Below are 18,221 nucleotides of genomic sequence, written 5' to 3'. Positions count from 1 at the left end.
GCCTAACTGCCATACATGCTCTGGGAGGTGCCCGCCTTCTCTGGCAAATTGGCATTGCATGGCTATCAAGTGCCTGGGGAGCCTTCCAAATGAAAGGTGTTAAATGCATGTACTTTATTCATGAGCCAGTAAAAGATATGACCATGTCTCTTGAATACCCTTTTGATATCTTTCCCCAATAGTATCCATACTCTATTTTTAAAAATAAAGCACTTTCCAGTTTTTAGGATTTTAAGTCCCAAAGTTATGGGCCAAATCAATTCCTGGTATAATTCCACTCCATGTCAATGGAATTAAACCAGAGATGACTATAACTCAAAGGGTCAAAGAATCAAGTAAATCTTGACATTAAAAGTTAAGATTTAGCCACTGATAATGTAATATTGGGAATCTTCTGTGAGAAATGCTTGCACAATAAACTGAACTCTCTATTATCCACTACTCAGTTACATGATCCTTGTGTCCCCTTAATACATTGGCTCACTTTTGATCGTTCTCTTCCCTGGCATAATGTTGTAGGTAATTGAAGCTGGCTTTATTTTTTATAAACATTCGTAGGTATCATCATCATTGTGGTTGTGCGTTGTCTGAGAAAGAAGGAAATTGTTTCCATCAAAAAGAAGGAAGTGAGCCACATCTTTAAAACTGTTACTTGGGCATGCACTAAAATTTTCAACAAGTAGCACTTGAGCATCAATTAGTTAAAGCTTATATGGTGCTATGAAAATGTAAAGTGCTGCATGGTTGCTGAATACTATTGGGAGCAAAGAAATTATTGAATGTCCAAACAGAAGCCCAGTCCAGCCAAAATAAATCTCTCTGGAGTATTTCCCGTCTCTCACTGTCCTATGGGAGGGGGACAGTGCCTTCATAATTTTCTTGAAAATTTGATTCTAGAACAGGGGCAGTCTTATTTTTTATCAAGGTCCAAATTTTTTGGTCAAGATAAAGTCAATGTCCAGACTCCAGAGAAACATTTTTCACACTGCAATAACAATAATGATAATAAGTAAATAAAAAGATTTCAGGGTCCATTCAAAAGCATCTAGTGGTCTGGATTTGGCCAAAGGTCTGCCTATTGACTACCCCTGTTCTAAAACCTGCATCTCCAAACATTCAGCCCCCTGTAGATATTGAGCCAGTGACAACCTGTGCATATGGCTTTACATGGTCAGGTTTGTTTTACCGTCAAAAACCAACCTTCCTGAATATTACAAATTGACATATTCTGAAGCATTACAATGGGTAGTCACAAATCTATACGTCAATGGAAGTACGGAAAAATAGATGTCAGAGTCTCCTCTTTTACATGAAGCATTTTATATAAATCAGCAGCAAACATCCAGTGTATGACAAGGAGTGGGTAGAGGGTGGTTAGGAGACTGGAAGGGATTTGAAGATCTGTAGAGCCACTCCACTTTCAAATCTCTCCTTAATACTTTCCTTTGCTGTAATGCATACAAATCACTCCCAGCTAGATTGACCTAGTTGATGACTTCTATCTTTCTCCTCAATTCTGTTCATTTTCTTATAGCATCATTTTGCTTTAGCCTCCTGTTGCATACTATTTGAACTGTAGATTATGAACTTACTGGGGCAGGAATTGTCCCTGGTTGCATTACATCTCTGTACAGCATCTAGCACAATGGTGCCCTGATCCTTGGCTGGGAGGCTGGGATTGCTAGGCACTATCATAATACAATAGTAATATATAGTAATAATTAGTAATAATTCCCCCATCGTTGTGGGGAATGACAGACAGAAGTCTAGAAGAAGCTACTTTGGTGGGGTAGTGGTATTGAGGAGAGATAGGAGGACAGATAGTGAGAAAGATGGAAGAGAGAGCCAGGAAGCCCAAAGAGCCTTTCAGCAGCGTGAGCCTTGAAGAGGACCCCTCTTTGTAACAGAGGGGCAGTAGTAACTTCTGTATGTGGCTAAGGTTGTTGCTGTGCACTAAGTTAGTTCAGTGCAGTAATGCCCACAGGCCAGAAGAGCTGTAGGGGAGGAAATAGGCCAGCTCTGCTGCTCATGCCATGTATCAACCCACCCAACAATTGCCCTGTTGCCTTGTTTCCTATCTATATGAATTACATTTAAAAAAAAGAGCTGAACTGTACAGTTTCTGAGAATATTGCATAAGAGTTTCTCCAAAGACAAAACATGATGTACTCTCCTCTTTTGCGAGGACAATGTGACACTTTCATACTCTTTCTAGTTTTGACTCAGACTACTGTGTCCAAGAGAGATTAATTCAAAGTTTTATTTTGAAGAAGAGTTCACCTCAGGGAAAAATGAAATTGCAATGCTTGGGAGGAATGTATTAGTGGTAATTGTCAGACATTACAGACTTGGGAGCATGTGCTTTAAGAATATCTGTAAACCAGGCTTCACATATTTCTCTACAGAATTAATAGGGGGATATCTCCAGCCCCAGCCCACCAAATTGTTATTTAATTCCTATTTTTGGCTTAAAGTAGCTTTAGGAAAATGATTAAAATGCACAAGCCAAAGAAAATAATGTAAAAGTACAGCTGTCAAGGAAAAACAAACAAAGTAAATAGAAATACTTACTATAAAATTTCCTTTTTCCTCTCCTGTGATACACAGGACTTATCTATCTCCTTATATAGCATCCATTATCACAGTAGTTGAGTGCATCTTAATTAGAAATAGTGATATCTCCCTTCCTTCCCTGTAAATAGAAGTAAATTGCTTGCTAAGATTATAGGGGTTGTGTGTGTGTGTGAGAGAGAGAGAGAGAGAATGAACCTGTAGTGGGAAAGCTATGTCAAAGGATGAGTTTTGCATTTATTTCTGAAAGTGGAAAGGTCCATAGTCATTCTTGCCTCTTCTGGTTGGGAGTTCCAAAGTCTCTCGCAACTCCTGGGCTATTTTTTTAACAATTTCATAGTTCCAGTGGGACATAGGAACTGTTATTGGAAGTCATAGTTGCAGAAGGAGAGGCAACCTTTCAGGTGCTTAGGATCAGTTTGATAAAGGGCTATTAATATCAGGAAGGAGGTTTTGAATTTAACTCTCTGCAAGAGGCAAGAACAGAACACCTGGGTGATGTGCTCACAGTAATCTGTGTCACTAAGAAGATCGGTTAATGTGCTTTGTACCAACTAGAGCTTTCTTATTGTGTTTAGTTTCATTCCTAGTACGACTGAATCAAGCTTGGAAGTCATGAATGCATGCCTTGCTGTGGTCAGATCGCTGTCTAATAGAATGGGACTCAGTATTGCTGGATGGAAGCAGGAATTTTTGTTGATTGTGATTTGTTGTGGTTGTTTGGGCACCTATTGCAATGAGGAGTCCCAAAGGATCACAAGGCTGCAGACAAACCTGAGGATCTGAGGGTAAAGGTCCCACATAGCAGGGGAAATTATAGAGACACAAGTCCTTCAAAGTTAGAGTGACCAGATGTCCCGATTTTATAGGGACAGTCCCGATATTTGAGGCTTTTTCTTATATAGAAGCCTATTACCTCCCACCCCCGTCCCGATTTTGCACACTTGTTCTCTGGTCACCCTATTCAAAGTGCTTTCCGTCCCAGTAGCATCATCTCAGTCTTGCCTGTGTTAAAAAGCCAGATGCTCCCTTCTGGCCGTAGGCTATATGAAACTTCATCGAGGTGCTGATCTTAGATAAGCATTGAGAAAGCTGGAAGAGGGTGCTGATTACATTTGACATACGGGGTACTGATGTATTGTAGCCCATGCTCTCTCACCATCTCCCCAACAGTTCTGTGTAGAAATTGATTAGGATGGTGTTGAGGACTAAGCCTTGTGGCACTCCAAATGAAAGGACTCAGGAGGTGCAGGGATGGCTGCTTGTAATGACTCAAGCCATTTCAGGGCACTTCCATTTATCTTCATGGCTTCTTGGTAATGGGTTTGACTTCCTTAATCTAACCACTAGCCCACTCTAATGCTGTTGGGGACTTTCCCTAGTCCTGCCAAATCCTGCTTGCCTGTCTAATAGTAGCATCAGCAAAAGGTCTGTGCAAAGGTCTGTTTCGTTACTGAACAGGGAAGTTCATGTATTTTAGGTGTGTCACACTAAAATGGTGGCTAACTGTTTTATATTATTTGATAAATGTGTCAGAGATTTGTAAGTTAGAGAATATTCCACATTATGTTATAACCAATTGAGATTGATATTTTCACTTTAGGCAGATTGATGGTCTTTCTTCAAGAGAAGCATATCTGGTTCAATATGAATTCCATTATTCAGGATAGTGAGCTCTTTCCTGTTCCATGATAAGTGCATTACCATATTTCTGGAAGAATCTGATGCTACATTTGAAGTTGCTATGGGAAGACTTGTGGGACTGTGGTGTCTGTTGGGTCAGGAAACATAATAGCATAAAGGTCCATGATCAGGAGAGCCCAAAGCAAACAAGCAGTGTTTGAAAATTCCTATTAAAAGCGAATTAAGTAATACTGAATACGTAAATTACCACATTAAGTATAAATTGTAAATTCTAAATGAGTGCACATTGCTTATACAGATCAGAGAGGTTAAAAGAAAAGTTGCAACTACCTATAACCTGAATGCCTGATCTGGGGTTAGAGATACTCTGTGCACAAATTCAGGACTTAGCCACAGTCACAAGATAGCTGGATATTTTTTTCTTTAAAACTATCAGAAAAGTTAGTTAGTCGTTGACATTTAAATTGCCATCATAATGCTCTAGAGTTAATACTCCACTGAGATGAATGAGGATGTTTAACTCCTCCCAAATCTATTTTTGATTGCCTCTGTAGAAAAAGAGAAACACTTGGGGTTGGACTTGGAACTGCTCACATTTAATGATGGTGTTCTAGCATAGGTTTCTATTGGCAAGAAGATATTGGGCTGCTGGCACTTGTACTATCTGTTATGTGGATGAGTCTTGGGCTGTCATTCCGATACCTTTCACCAGCACTTAAGAAATATTGTGCGTATTCCAATCCTTGCACTCCATGTTAGTGATTAGCAGTCTTCATCAGTGTATCATATGGTTCAGAACTATTTGATTAAAAAAGCAGACATGTCTCCTATGGAGTCTGCAGAGTAATCTATTTTTGTGAGGCAAGGGGACTTGAAGAAAAAGTAAACAGTTCTTGCTGTAGAAATTTATGTGCAGATATTTTTGGTTTTGAACAGCAGACAACTGGCATTTCAATCACTTAGCATCAGATATGAAGTGGCTACCAGACCCCAAATTTAGCTAAAATTGAATGCAGTATGAGGAAATGTCATACCTTGGGGACTGAGAGAACCTGAACATTCATTGAAATGTCATTATGAACAGAGGAGGAATTAAATTACAAGAGCAGGTTGCTTATGTGCTCTGGCAATTTTAGAAATTGCACATTACTCTTTCAATAACCCCTTGAGCTCGAGTCCATAAATGTTACATGGTAAAAGATGTTGTTTTCTGAAAGGGTAAAAATTTTCTTTAAGTGCATTCCAGGGCCCACAAAAGTTAGGGGCTGAAAGCAGCAATTTGGGCCAGACATAGGACATGCAGCACTTATTCCAGCTTCCCTGTGCAGTGGTTATTCCAGCTTCCCCGTGCAGCACCATTGCATTTCAATCCTTCTTTCTCTTATTTTATAAGAATTGATTTATGGCAAACTGTGTGTGATAGTTTTGAAACATGAGCAGATGATAAGACCACAACATTCATGTCTTTTATTATCTAAATCAGGAGTTGAATCCAAGTCTCCAAAGGGATATTTATGGAGAGCCTCACCAATTACACCACCTAGCCCCCCAAAAGGAGATTTTATTAGAATTTAATTATTAGATAACCTAATAACTAGACTTTTAAAATCCCATTGAATAATTAATGTGCCTAACAGTTAAAATACAGCAAGTGGCCAAGTGTTATGAAGATAGCATGGTCCTCTGCATGTCGCTGAGTGGCCATTATTAGTGAATACAAAGCATGTCTTCGGGACTGCCAATAATTAGTTGTGCTAGCAGCACAGCCAGTTGGTTATTTGTGAGGAAAGCATGGGGGTGGGGAGAAGAGAGCTGAAGCTGCCAATAGAAGAAAAATAAGAGTGAGGTTAAAAGGGTGGTGGGTAGGTCAGTTCAGAATGCTTGTGGCTTTCAGTAGCTTGCCTGGGCATAGGAATGGAGCAGGCTGACAGAGCAGAGGGATGGTAATCAAAACAAAGCTAGTTCAGCAGGTCTAAATTTAAATGTACCAATCTTGACAACATCCCTTGAAATGTGACTTGTCAGCAATGTGTCTCAAAGTGAAATATCTGGGCTAGATCCTTAGCTATAGCCGAGAAGTACTCACACAGCTGAGAAGGTGCAAAGATGTGGGGATAGCATGGGAATTGTTGTATGGATATTGATCTCAAAGGCCTAAAGAGTTCAAGGTGTTTATAAACTCATCACTGGTCAACATTAAACAGTGATAGATAGCTTTGGGGTGAATTTTAAACAGAGGCCTTGGTTTTACTTAGTTACTTGGCAAACACCCAAAAGCATTAATTCAAATTGAATATTTACGGATTAAACTCTCACACTCCCAGACAAAGAAGAAGAAAGTAAAACAAGATTTATATTGAAACTGTGGTTAAGTGATTATACAAAACAAACTTCAGACCTTATCAAAGTCTCCTCTCGTTTTGGAGTTAAAGTATCAGAGTCTCTTATTTTCAGAACAGCCTTTCTTTGATGAAAAGGAAAAGGTTAATTTTACTCTCAGCCCTGATGTGAAGGGCCTTCACTTACCCTGTTCTTAACAAACAGACAGACACAAGGTGGAGGAGAGACAGGGTAGAAAAGATAGGTGAAATATGGCTTTTGTTGATGTTTTTGGAATGCTGCACCTCTGGTTAGTTATGAGTGAATGCTTTGGCTAGCACATTGACCACAACACCTGCTGCTTGGACTCCGGTTAGTTATGATTTAGTCAGGGCTATCATCTGTTTGGATCCTTTCTCCTTAGACAAGGCAGGTTTAGATGAATGCAGCATAGTTTGGATTTGGACTTTGGGATTTGATGAAAACCCACATTAGTGAGATAGGATAGAAGGAAAGAAACAGTGGGCAGGAAATAACACAAGGGAAGGGAATACAATACAGGATCTTAGGTACCTTTGTGGTGCTGGCAATTAGATATCCCAACTGGTGGGCTGAAGAATCATAGAATCATAGAATATCAGGGTTGGAAGGGACCTCAGGAGGTCATGTAGTCCAACCCCCTGCTCAAAGCAGGACCAATTCCCAACTAAATCATCCCAGCAGGGCATTGTCAAGCCTGACCTTAAAAAACTTCTAAGGAAGGAGATTCCACCACCTCCCTAAGTAACGCATTCCAGTGTTTCACAACCCTCCTAGTGAAAAAGTTTTTCCTAATATCCAACCTAAACCTCCCCCACTGCAACTTGAGACCATTATTCCTCGTTCTGTCTTCTGCTACCACTGAGAACAGTCTAGATGCATCCTCTTTGGAACCCCCTTTCAGGTAGTTGAAAGCAGCTATCAAATCCCCCCTCATTCTTCTCTTCCGCAGACTAAACAATCCCAGTTCCCTCAGCCTCTCCTCATAAGTCATGTGTTCCAGTCCCCTAATCATTTTTGTTGCCCTCCGCTGGACGTTTTCCAGTTTTTCCACATCCTTCTTGTAGTGTGGGGCCCAAAACTGGACACAGTACTCCAGATGCGGCCTCACCAATGTCGAATAGAGGGGAATGATCACGTCCCTCGATCTGCTGGCAATGCCCCTACTTATACAGCCCAAAATGCCATTGGCCTTCTTGGCAACAAGGGCACACTGTTGACTCATATCCAGCTTCTCGTCCACTGTAACACCTAGGTCCTTTTCTGCAGAACTACTGCGGAGCCATTCGGTCCCTAGTCTGTAGCGGTGCCTGGGATTCTTCCATCCTAAGAGCAGGACTCTGCACTTGTCCTTGTTGAACCTCATCAGATTTCTTTTGGCCCAATCCTCTAATTTGTCTAGGGCCCTCTGTATCCTATCCCTACACTCCAGTGTATCTACCCCTCCTCCCAGTTTAGTGTCATCTGCAAACTTCCTAAGGGTGCAATCCACACCATCCTCCAGATCATTAATGAAGATATTGAACAAAACTGGCCCGAGGACCAACCCTGGGGGCACTCCACTTGATACCGGCTGCCAACTAGACATGGAGCCATTGATCACTACCCGTTGAGCCCGACAATCTAGCCAGCTTTCTATCCACCTTATCGTCCATTCATCCAGCCCATACTTCTTTAACTTGCTGGCAAGAATACTGTGGGAGACTATGTCAAAAGCTTTGCTAAAGTCAAGGAATAACACGTCCACTGCTTTCCCCTCATCCACAGAGCCAGTTATCTCATCATAGAAGGCAATTAGATTAGTCAGGCATGACTTTCCCTTGGTGAATCCATGCTGACTGTTCCTGATCACTTTCCTCTCATGTAAGTGCTTCAGAATTGATTCCTTGAGGACCTGCTCCATGATTTTTCCAGGGACTGAGGTGAGGCTGACTGGCTTGTAGTTCCCAGGATCCTCTTCCTTCCCTTTTTTAAAGATTGGCACTACATTAGCCTTTTTCCAGTCATCCGGGACCTCCCCCGATCGCCATGAGTTTTCAAAGATAATGGCCAATGGCTCTGCAATCACATCCGCCAACTCCTTTAGCACTCTCGGATGCAGCACATCCGGCCCCATGGACTTGTGCACGTCCAGCTTTTCTAAACAGTCCCGAACCACTTCTTTCTCCACAGAGGGCTGGTCACCTCCTCCCCATGCTGTGCTGCCCAGTGCAGGAGTCTGGGAGCTGACCTTGTTCTTGAAGACAGAGGCAAAAAAAGCATTGAGTACATTAGCTTTTTCTACATCCTCTGTCACTAGGTTGCCTCCCTCATTCAGTAAGGGGCCCAAACTTCCCTTGACTTTCTTCTTGTTGCTAACATACCTGAAGAAACCCTTCTTGTTACTCTTAACATCTCTTGCTAGATGCAACTCCAAGTGTGATTTGGCCTTCCTGATTTCACTCCTGCATGCCTGAGCAATATTTTTATACTCTTCCCTGGTCATTTGTCCAATCTTCCACTTCTTGTAAGCTTCTTTTTTGTGTTGAAGATCAGCAAGGATTCACTGTTAAGCCAAGCTGGTCGCCTGCCATATTTACTATTCTTTCTACACATCGGGATGGTTTGTCCCTGTAACCTCCATAAAGATTCTTTAAAGTATAGCCAGCTCTCCTGGACTCCTTTCCCCCTCATGTTATTCTCCCAAGGGCTCCTGCCCATCAGTTCCCTAAGGTTGTCAAAGTCTGCTTTTCTGAAGTCGAGGGTCCGTATTCTGCTGCTCTCCTTTCTTCCTTGTGTCAGGATCCTGAACTCTACCATCTCATGGTCACTGCCTCCCAGATTCTCATCCACTTTTGCTTCCCCTACTAATTCTTCCCTGTTTGTGAGCAGCATGTCAAGAAGAACTCTGCCCCTAGTTGGTTCCTCCAGCACTTGCACCAGGAAATTGTCCCCTACACTTTCCAAAAACTTCCTGGATTGTCTGTGCACCGCTGTATTGCTCTCCCAGCAGATATCAGGGTGATTGAAATCTCCCATAAGAACCAGAGCCTGTGATCTAGTAACTTCTGTTAGCTGCCGGAAGAAAGCCTCGTCCACCGCATCCCCATGATCCGGTGGTCTATAGCAGACTCCCACCACGACATCACCCTTGTTGCTCACACTTCTAAACTTAATCCAGAGACACTCAGGTTTTTCTGCAGTTTCATACCGGAGCTCTGAGCAGTCATACTGCTCTCTTACATACAATGCAACTCCCCCACCTTTTCTGCCCTGCCTGTCCTTTCTGAACTGTTTATATCCATCCATGACAGTACTCCAGTCATGTGAGTTATCCCACCAAGTCTCTGTTATTCCAATCACATCATAATTCCTTGACTGTGCCAGGACTTCCAGTTCTCCCTGCTTGTTTCCCAGGCTTCTTGCATTTGTGTATAGGCACTTGAGATAACTTGCTGTTTGTCCTGCTTTCTTAGTATGAGGCAGGAGCCCTCCCCTTTCACGTTCTCCTGCTCATGCTTCCTCCCAATATCCCACGTTCCCACTTACCTCAGGGCTTTTGTCTCCTTCCCCCGGTGAACCTAGTTTAAAGCCCTCCTCACTAGGTTAGCCAGCCTGCTTCCGAAGATGCTCTTCCCTCTCTTCGTTAGGTGGCGCTCATCTCTGCCTAGCACTCCTCCTTCTTGGAACACCATCCCATGGTCAAAGAATCCAAAGCCTTCTCTCCGACACTACCTGCATAGCCATTCGTTGACTTCCACGATTCGACGGTCTCTACCCAGGCCTTTTCCTTCTACGGGGAGGATGGATGAAAACACCACTTGTGCCTCAAACTCCTTTATCCTTCTTCCCAGAGCCACATAGTCTGCAGTGATCCGCTCAAGATCATTCTTGGCAGTATCATTGGTGCCCACATGGAGGAGAAGGAAGGGGTAGCGATCCGAGGGCTTGATGAGTCTCGGCAGTCTCTCCGTCACATCATGAATCCTAGCTTCTGGCAAGCAGCAGACTTCTTGGTTTTCCCGGTCGGGGCGGAAGATGACTCAGTCCCGCTGAGGAGAGAGTCCCCGACCACCACCACCTGCCTCCTCCTCTTCAGAGTGGTGGTCGTGGAACCGCCATCCCTAGGACAGTGCATTTCATGCCTTCCAATCGGCGGAGTCTCCTTCTGTTCCCTTCCCTCAGATGTATTATCTAGTCCACTCTCCGCATTAGTACCTGTGGAGAGAACACGAAAATGGTTGCTTACCTGTATCTGTGCTGCTGGTACCTGGACGCTCCCCTTTCTTCTTCTGGAGGTCACATGCTGCCAAATTTCTTCACTGTCCTCCTGTCCCCGCTGCACAGCCTGTTCTGAATCTTCAGAACATTGTGCCTGTAGAACCATATCCTGATGTCTGTTGAGAAACTGAAGATTTTGTGTTATGCAACGCAGGGTCAATATTTGTTTCTCCAGACCTTGAACCTTCTCTTCCAATATGGAGACCAGCTTGCACTTTGTACAGACAAAGTCGCTTCTGTCCTGTGGAAGAAAGACTAACATGGCACATCCAGTGCAGGTCACAACAGCTGAACGCTCCCCATCCATATTACCTTCCTTCTACGAGCTTCCTCAGGAGTTGTAGAAACTGATTGGAGAAGCCAGCAAGATGTAAGCCTAAGTGGGCTCTCCCCGGGCGAACTCCCAGGCAAACTCCCTCTGTTAGCCTCTCTGCTGTTCGCCACTCAGCTGACTGGCTTTTTATAACAGTCAGGCCCACTCAAGGCTCACCTGGAACAAAGCACTCCCAATTCACACTTTTCAAACAACCAGTCAAGCACACAGTCAAACTGTCCCCACAACAGACACTCAGATACTCACCAACACAGCCTCCCTAATGCAGCCCTTAGCATACCTCCTCTCAGACAGATCCCAGGCAAACTCCCTCTGTTATCGTCTCTGCTGTTCGCTGCAGACTGGATGTCAAGATAATATAATGACTTTCAGCTCTTAAATGGGAAGACAAAGTTCCTTAAACAAGAGCAAGGCGAGCAAGGCCAGCCAGCCTTCCTCTCAGGAAGTGAGTCCTTTAGAAGAGTTGAGAGGTGTTGAATGCTGGCACATTAGGGGATGAACTGTCCCAAAAGGATTAAAGCTGTTGGCATATATCCTCATTGTTTTGTCCACCAATTAAATCCATTTCTGTAAGGACAAATTTGGCACAGGTAACTTTGTTCCCACATTGTCTTGTTTACCAAGTATAATCTCACCACAGTCCTTGATTTATATCAGTAGGCCATTTGGATTGGACTAATCGTTTCTCTGTGTGGTTTTCTTGCATCTATTGTAACATTCATCGTTGTAAACAACTGACCTATTATTTGTGGTTATTGTAACATCTTATGAACTTTCACATACTTTTTACAATGGATCTTAGGGTAACTTTGTAGAGCCAATTATCATAACACAACCCATACGCTTTTTCTGTGCCATCTAAGGATTCCCCTTCTCAAGGGGATCTTCTAGTCGTTGGGAAAGCCGTTCTTAGGATAGCTTTACACCAGTTCAGTAGGGGAAAGCTGCCCTAATGTAGGGGAGGATCTAGCTCATTGTTCTGGTGGGTTTTTTTTCATTACTTGTTTACAATTAAGAAAAATACTGGCACAGATAAAATCTGTAGGTATCACAAGCTTTATTGTTCTAAAATCTGAAGTACATATGTCAGTGTTACTTTTAGCCCGGCTTGAATACTGATTAATTATTCAGCTAGCGTAAACTGCTATGCAAAACTGAAAAGAATCCTTGTTTTAAAAATATACATATTAGGCCCCATTCATTTTTGGTGTAATTCTATTGAAGTTGAATGATGTACAGATTTAATAACATGACCTTTGGATCTGGGGGCTTTTTTGTTTGTGCAATGAGAAGAAAAGCTGGATTAAACACCCCCTTATCATTCCTCCGTGAGCTGATAACTTTTACCACCATTGTGTTTCTGTTTCCAGCGGCACTGCAAAATATACATAGCCCTGTAGCCACCTTCCAGAGCTAATGTACATAATCATTTTAAAGGCAAAGCCTCTTGTTTCTCTGACTTTATTTTCATTTGATTTTTGTGAACAAATATGTGCTCACCTTGTCACTGCTTGTTTGCCAGTGATTGAAATTCTGGGACTCCGCACTACAAATTAGAGTAATTTGTTTAAGTGGTTTAATTCTTTTAATGTGCTATGCTTTGGATTTACATTAGTCTACTCTACCATCTCCTTTCTGAGCCTAACTTACCATTAAAACAGTCTGAAAAGTGGAGACTTAAGGGAAAAAAAACCTCCAAAAATATCTGTTCCTGAGTTTAATTGAAAAAACAAAAAACACAAAACCCTGAAAAACAACCTAATCATTCCAAGGAGTCCTCTTCATTTATTTTAAATGGTAAATGGAGGGTTTTCTCTGCTTGGTGTAATAACTGTATCCTGGGCTAAGTACAGTTAAAGGCCAGTGTGTTAATGTTAAATAAAGTCAGAGGCTGAGGTTCATATCAGCGCAGTGTAAGGTTATTGCCAAATTTAGAGGAATCCCCCTCCACGTACTTATATGAAAACATTTTCTCCCTCCTCTTATCCATTTCCTCCCATTGCTACACCTCAGCACCTCCCAGGCCTTTGCTACTTAGCAAGAAACCCTAACCCCCACACAGCTCCCTTAAAAAAAATAAGTTTTGTAACAGTATATTTAAAAGCTTTTCTCTCCTTTTTCACCACCCCCACTTTCCATCTCCCTTACTTCTCTCCATCCTCTTATCTTTTTCTTTGCTCCATTTACCCCCTCTCCAAAAAAGAGTGCCTTTCCTATTTCAAGTGGTCAAAAGGCTGAACATTTTGGGCACTGGGAGGTAAAGGGTAATTTTGGACTCTCCCTACCCCCTGCCCACACCCATATGCATGTGTGTGCGCACACATGTTCTTCAGGCCTGCTGATACTGAAAGCTAAGCGGAGTGTAAAGTTGAGGAGAAACATGGTTGAAAGACTGCTGTCTTCACTGAGAGTGGATAAGCCCCTGTGTTGGTTCCTGGCAAATGCATTTGGAGTGCTGAGAGCAGGAACCAGTCATAGTGCAGGGATCTGCATATTTCCTAATTGAGAAATAGCAGTCATTATGCAAATCAGAACACCTCCCGTAGCCAATCAGAATGGAGGGATTTTCATAATGGCAATAGAATCATAGAGCTGTGAGACTCCACAACATCTCTGCTCTCTGACTAGTGGACATGGTTTCATTTCAGGATAATTAGTGACAGCCCTCGAGTCCCACATTGTAATCCTATTCCTTTCTCTATTTGAAATAACAGACTTAGTTGAAATGGAAAGAAAAAGTAAAGCATATTGCTGACTTGACTAAAACTGTCACTTACATTAATCCTTGTTTTGAACATGCGCTAAAAATAGAATACAAGCAGCTGCCATTTTTCTTTAAAAAGCCCTTTCCATCTATATTTAGAAAATCCTGTGGCAAGCTTCACAGAGATCTTTACGCAGACAGTAAGTGTGTCCATAAATAACCCTGTACATCTCCCCTGGTAACAATACATAACACAGTCTGGATTTCTGGGAATTCAACACCCCCCCGGCCAGCTGGGTTGTTCTCAACTGTCAGGACCTCATTTTTAAAGGAAACTTCCCCTTATTGATTCCATATAAATCAGCTTGTACATTTTTCATTGTATAGATTTTTGTTGTTGTTGTGTTTAATGTCATTCTTAGCTCTTGTTGTATTAATATGTCTTCCTTTTGGACGAAAGAATATAACTCTATGAAACTAGGCTTTTTTTTTAACAAAAGGTAAACCTGAACCAAAAAAGAGTTGTGCCAATGGGCAACAGTTTTGTTCTCTATTCATTCTGGGGTCCTGAATATAAACCATCCTTGAAGTGTCTAGTCATGTTGTGTTTCTCTCCCCTTCTCTTTCATTGTGTGTGTTGCAGGTGGGAGAGTTCAGAGCTCACGCTGCCGAATGGACAGCCAATGTCACGGCAGAGTTCAAAGAAACCCGCAGGCGTCTAAGTGTGGAGATTTATGACAAGTTTCAACGGGCTACCTCCATCAAAAGGAAGCTCTCTGCAGAGCTCGCTGTCAACCACAGTCAAGATCTGACCCCTTGCAAGAGAACCCTGTCAGTCAACCACCTCTGCAGCGAGAAGGACATCTTGCCTGCTCTAACAAAGACAGACAGCATTTATATGAATGGTTTGACTCCTCACTGTGCAGCGGAAGATATTGCTGTGATTGAAAACATTAAGTAGTGCTGACTTTGGATGCCGATCCTTGGAGAAGCTTTTGGCTTAAACTAGCCATATACTTCTTTTTTTTTCCTATCCATGATTGATGCTAGTAACATTTTATACATGTGCATGAGTTCAACAGAAACCACCACGATAGGGATTCAGTGTCACCATCATATCTCTTCAGACACAAGATGAATGGAATTTCTGTTGTTGATAGATGCTGGAGCAAGCAACGTCCAATGCCTTTTTGTGCTCAGACTGTTGTTCATTTCTCCTAATGTGCCATATGGCCTAAATAATGAATTATATTTGTTTATGTTAACAATGTAGCTTTGAGGGATCAGTCCTTACATTTTCAGGGTCTACCTTACTGAGCCTAGGAATGGACCATTTATGGACTACAACACATTTGTAAATGGCAAGAAATTCTTATGCAGCCTTTTACCTAAGAAATTTTTGTCAGTGCCTTATCTTTTGAAGAAACAGAACCTCTATAACTCTTACATGGTTTGTGTTTGTTTGTTTGTTTTTTGCATGAGTAATGTATTTCATTTGAGCTTTCATCTTGCCTGAAATGATGATGTTTTAAAGGTGTCTTTAGTGAAGATACCAGCATTGAGAATGGATGCCAAAAATCAACAGACATCAAAGGACACTCCTAAATCTAGCTTTAAAGGCACGGCAGTTACAAGAGTTGCAAAAATGTCCCCTGAAAATATTTATTTTACTCTCATCCAGGTGATGCAAGCTCACACTATATTAGAACCAGACCTGTAGAATTTATGGATCCATTTTGGGTTTTATTTTTCAAGAATTGTTTAGCAATGTTATCCCATGTGTCAGATTACCAAAAATCTCCAGTTATGTGTAATTAAATTATTTGCTAGATCACAAGAGGAAGTAGAAGTTAATACAATGTGGAAATGTTTTTAATTGGTGCATTCTAATAACCATACTCATTAAAACATTACAGAAAAATACCACAGCAATTTCTAATAATCATAAATCTGCTGCCAGAAAGTTACTCTCTGAAAAGAATTTTAAACTTTTTATTTAAGCCAAGTCACACCAGGCTCCTACTGGATCCTATTGGAGTGCTTTCCTGAATGTCACACTGTACATTGGTTGCCTACACCGGAACTATGACTGATGTGGGAATGCAATTGAAACTGGTATCACTGTGACTTTCTACATATAAAATACAGACTTCTCTGAATACAAATACAGACATGAAGGAAAGCTGATAAATAGCACAATCTGAATGCCAATGATTGTTCAGATAGGACAGGCTGATGATATGCAGATCTGAAGCCAATCCATGGGGTTTCTGTATTGGTTTTAAAGAAAAGCATTGACTTTAATTCTATATCTGTTGTTTTGTTTATAGTTGTGTGTGAGACTCAGAAGGAATGCAGGATAAAAACAAGGAATGGATAATTTTGTCTTTTTAAAATTTTTTCATATTTTAGTCTATTGTAAGCTGGCTGTACATAAAATGAATATAACAAGCCCTAAGGGAATAATTTAGGCTCTGTGCAAATTAAAGAAAAATTAGACTTTGTTGATTGGCCATGATGAAAATGACAAATTTGTAGCATTTCTGACCATTAGATAACATACAAAATATGAATGTTAATGTTCTGGATGCTTAATCTTGTTCTCTGATTAATCAATGCTATCAGTGTAAATATCAGTCAATTAACATTTACAGAGAGTAAGCTTTTAAATTAAGGAAAGTTCCATGAATTAGTACCAGGCCATGCTCTTTTAAAAGAAAAAGACCCCTGCCTCTCCCAGCACAGTGTTCTGAATGTCCACGTGGTGAGAAGCTCTTCTTGCCATGTATAAACTGTGAATTGTAATGAAAAATAAAGTTTTTACTTAAAATAAGCTTTTCTGAGTCTCCTGCTTGCTGCTGTCCCACCAGAATGCTGAGAAATCACTTGAGACACCAGCTGTTTGAGGGCTCAAAGGTTACAGTCTTTATACTCGTTTGCAGCCTGCTTGAATTTAAGATGGTTTAACAATGAAAAGAAGAACTTGACTCCAACAATCAAAACATTTTTTCTAAATATTAAACAGTAATGTTCTTCGGGTTGCTACACCTTTAAATTTTGTTTTGTGGCCATTTTTAAAAGGAATTTGGCAGGACTGAATTTCGATTCTAATATACTTTTCAATTAGAAAATATAAGTCTTGGAATATAATGTATATATTGTGACAGACCCAGACCAGTTGGGGGCAGGAGTCTGGTAGAACGCAAATGTACTGGCCACTGGATGAATAGTTTTCCGTTCCCTGAGTGACCAGAGCAGGGGCTGCCCTAGAGCAATCAGGAACCTGCTAGAATCAATTAAGACAGGCAAGCTAATTAAGACACCTGAAGCCAATTAAGAACTTACTAGAATCAATTATGGCAAGCAGGCTAATCAGGACACCTGGTTTAAAAAGGACCTCCCATCAGTTAGTGGGGCATGCACAAGGAGCAGGGAGTGAGAAGGTGTGGTGCTGGAGGACCGAGGAGTACAAGCGTTATCAGGCTTCAGGAGGAAGATCCTGCGGCGAGGATAAATAAGGTGCTCGGGGGAGGCCATGGGCAAGTAACCCAGGGAGTTGTAGCTGTCAGGCAGCTGATACAGGAGACGTTTTAGACAGCTGCTATCCACAGGGCCCTGGGCTGGAACCCAGTGTAGAGGTTCCCCCCCGCCCCAACTCCCTATCTGACACAGGAGGAGTTGACCTGGTCTGTGAGACACACCAGAAGGGAAGGTCTAACTTGGAAAGGGATCTGGCCTGTCCCCGACCCACTAGGTGGGACAACAGAGACTGCAGAGATTGTTCTCCATTTCCCCCATGCTGGCCAGTGATGAGGTTAGCTGAGTAAATGGCAAACTGAGGGCTGCCGTGAATCTCTAAGGTGAGCAAATCAGCCAGAAAGCGCAGAACCCACCAAGGCAGAGGAGAAACTTTGTCACAATATATACTGTATAAGTCCCTTCCCTTGGAATATACTGTACCTACTGATATACTCTTTTGTATATCATCTAACACTTAAATTCATCAGGACAAAATAAGTGCCAAACTGAGCCCTGATTTACACTTGTGAAACCCTACTGAAGTCAATGAAGTAACACAGAGCTGAATTTGGCTCTAAAACTAGCAACACTGAGTCAGCAATCTTTAATCTTTATGTAATAAAATAAACCAAAGGTGATCAAGAAATTAAAGTTATCATGCTATTCACAGACATTCCTTTGATATCATTTCAGGAGTGGAATGGGTCCCCCTTATCTCATGGCCTTTATCCATTGTTCGATCCATTGTGTAAATGTACAAAAACAACAAGGAGTCCAGTGGCACCTTAAAGACTAACCGATTTCTTTGGGCATTAGCTTTCGTGGGTAAAA

At 41.7% G+C, this 18,221-nt stretch overlaps 1 protein-coding gene across 1 annotated transcript in view; it reads left to right on the top strand.

The window, feature by feature from the left end:
- The window catches only part of KCNK2 (potassium two pore domain channel subfamily K member 2), a 129,228-nt gene extending 112,553 nt beyond the window's left edge, over positions 1-16,675 (top strand). The window contains exon 7 of the mRNA XM_073335286.2: positions 14,515-16,675. Coding sequence (XP_073191387.1) covers positions 14,515-14,832 — 318 coding nt within the window. The 3' untranslated portion in view covers positions 14,833-16,675. The remainder of the gene's footprint in view (positions 1-14,514) is intronic.
- Positions 16,676-18,221: the final 1,546 nt, after the last annotated feature.

The sequence above is a fragment of the Lepidochelys kempii genome, chromosome 3 (genome assembly GCF_965140285.1).
Source record: "Lepidochelys kempii isolate rLepKem1 chromosome 3, rLepKem1.hap1, whole genome shotgun sequence".
Classification (NCBI taxonomy): Eukaryota; Metazoa; Chordata; order Testudines; family Cheloniidae; genus Lepidochelys; species Lepidochelys kempii.
Note: the sequence above shows the minus strand (reverse complement) of the source record. Positions and strands in the feature narration are given on the sequence as shown.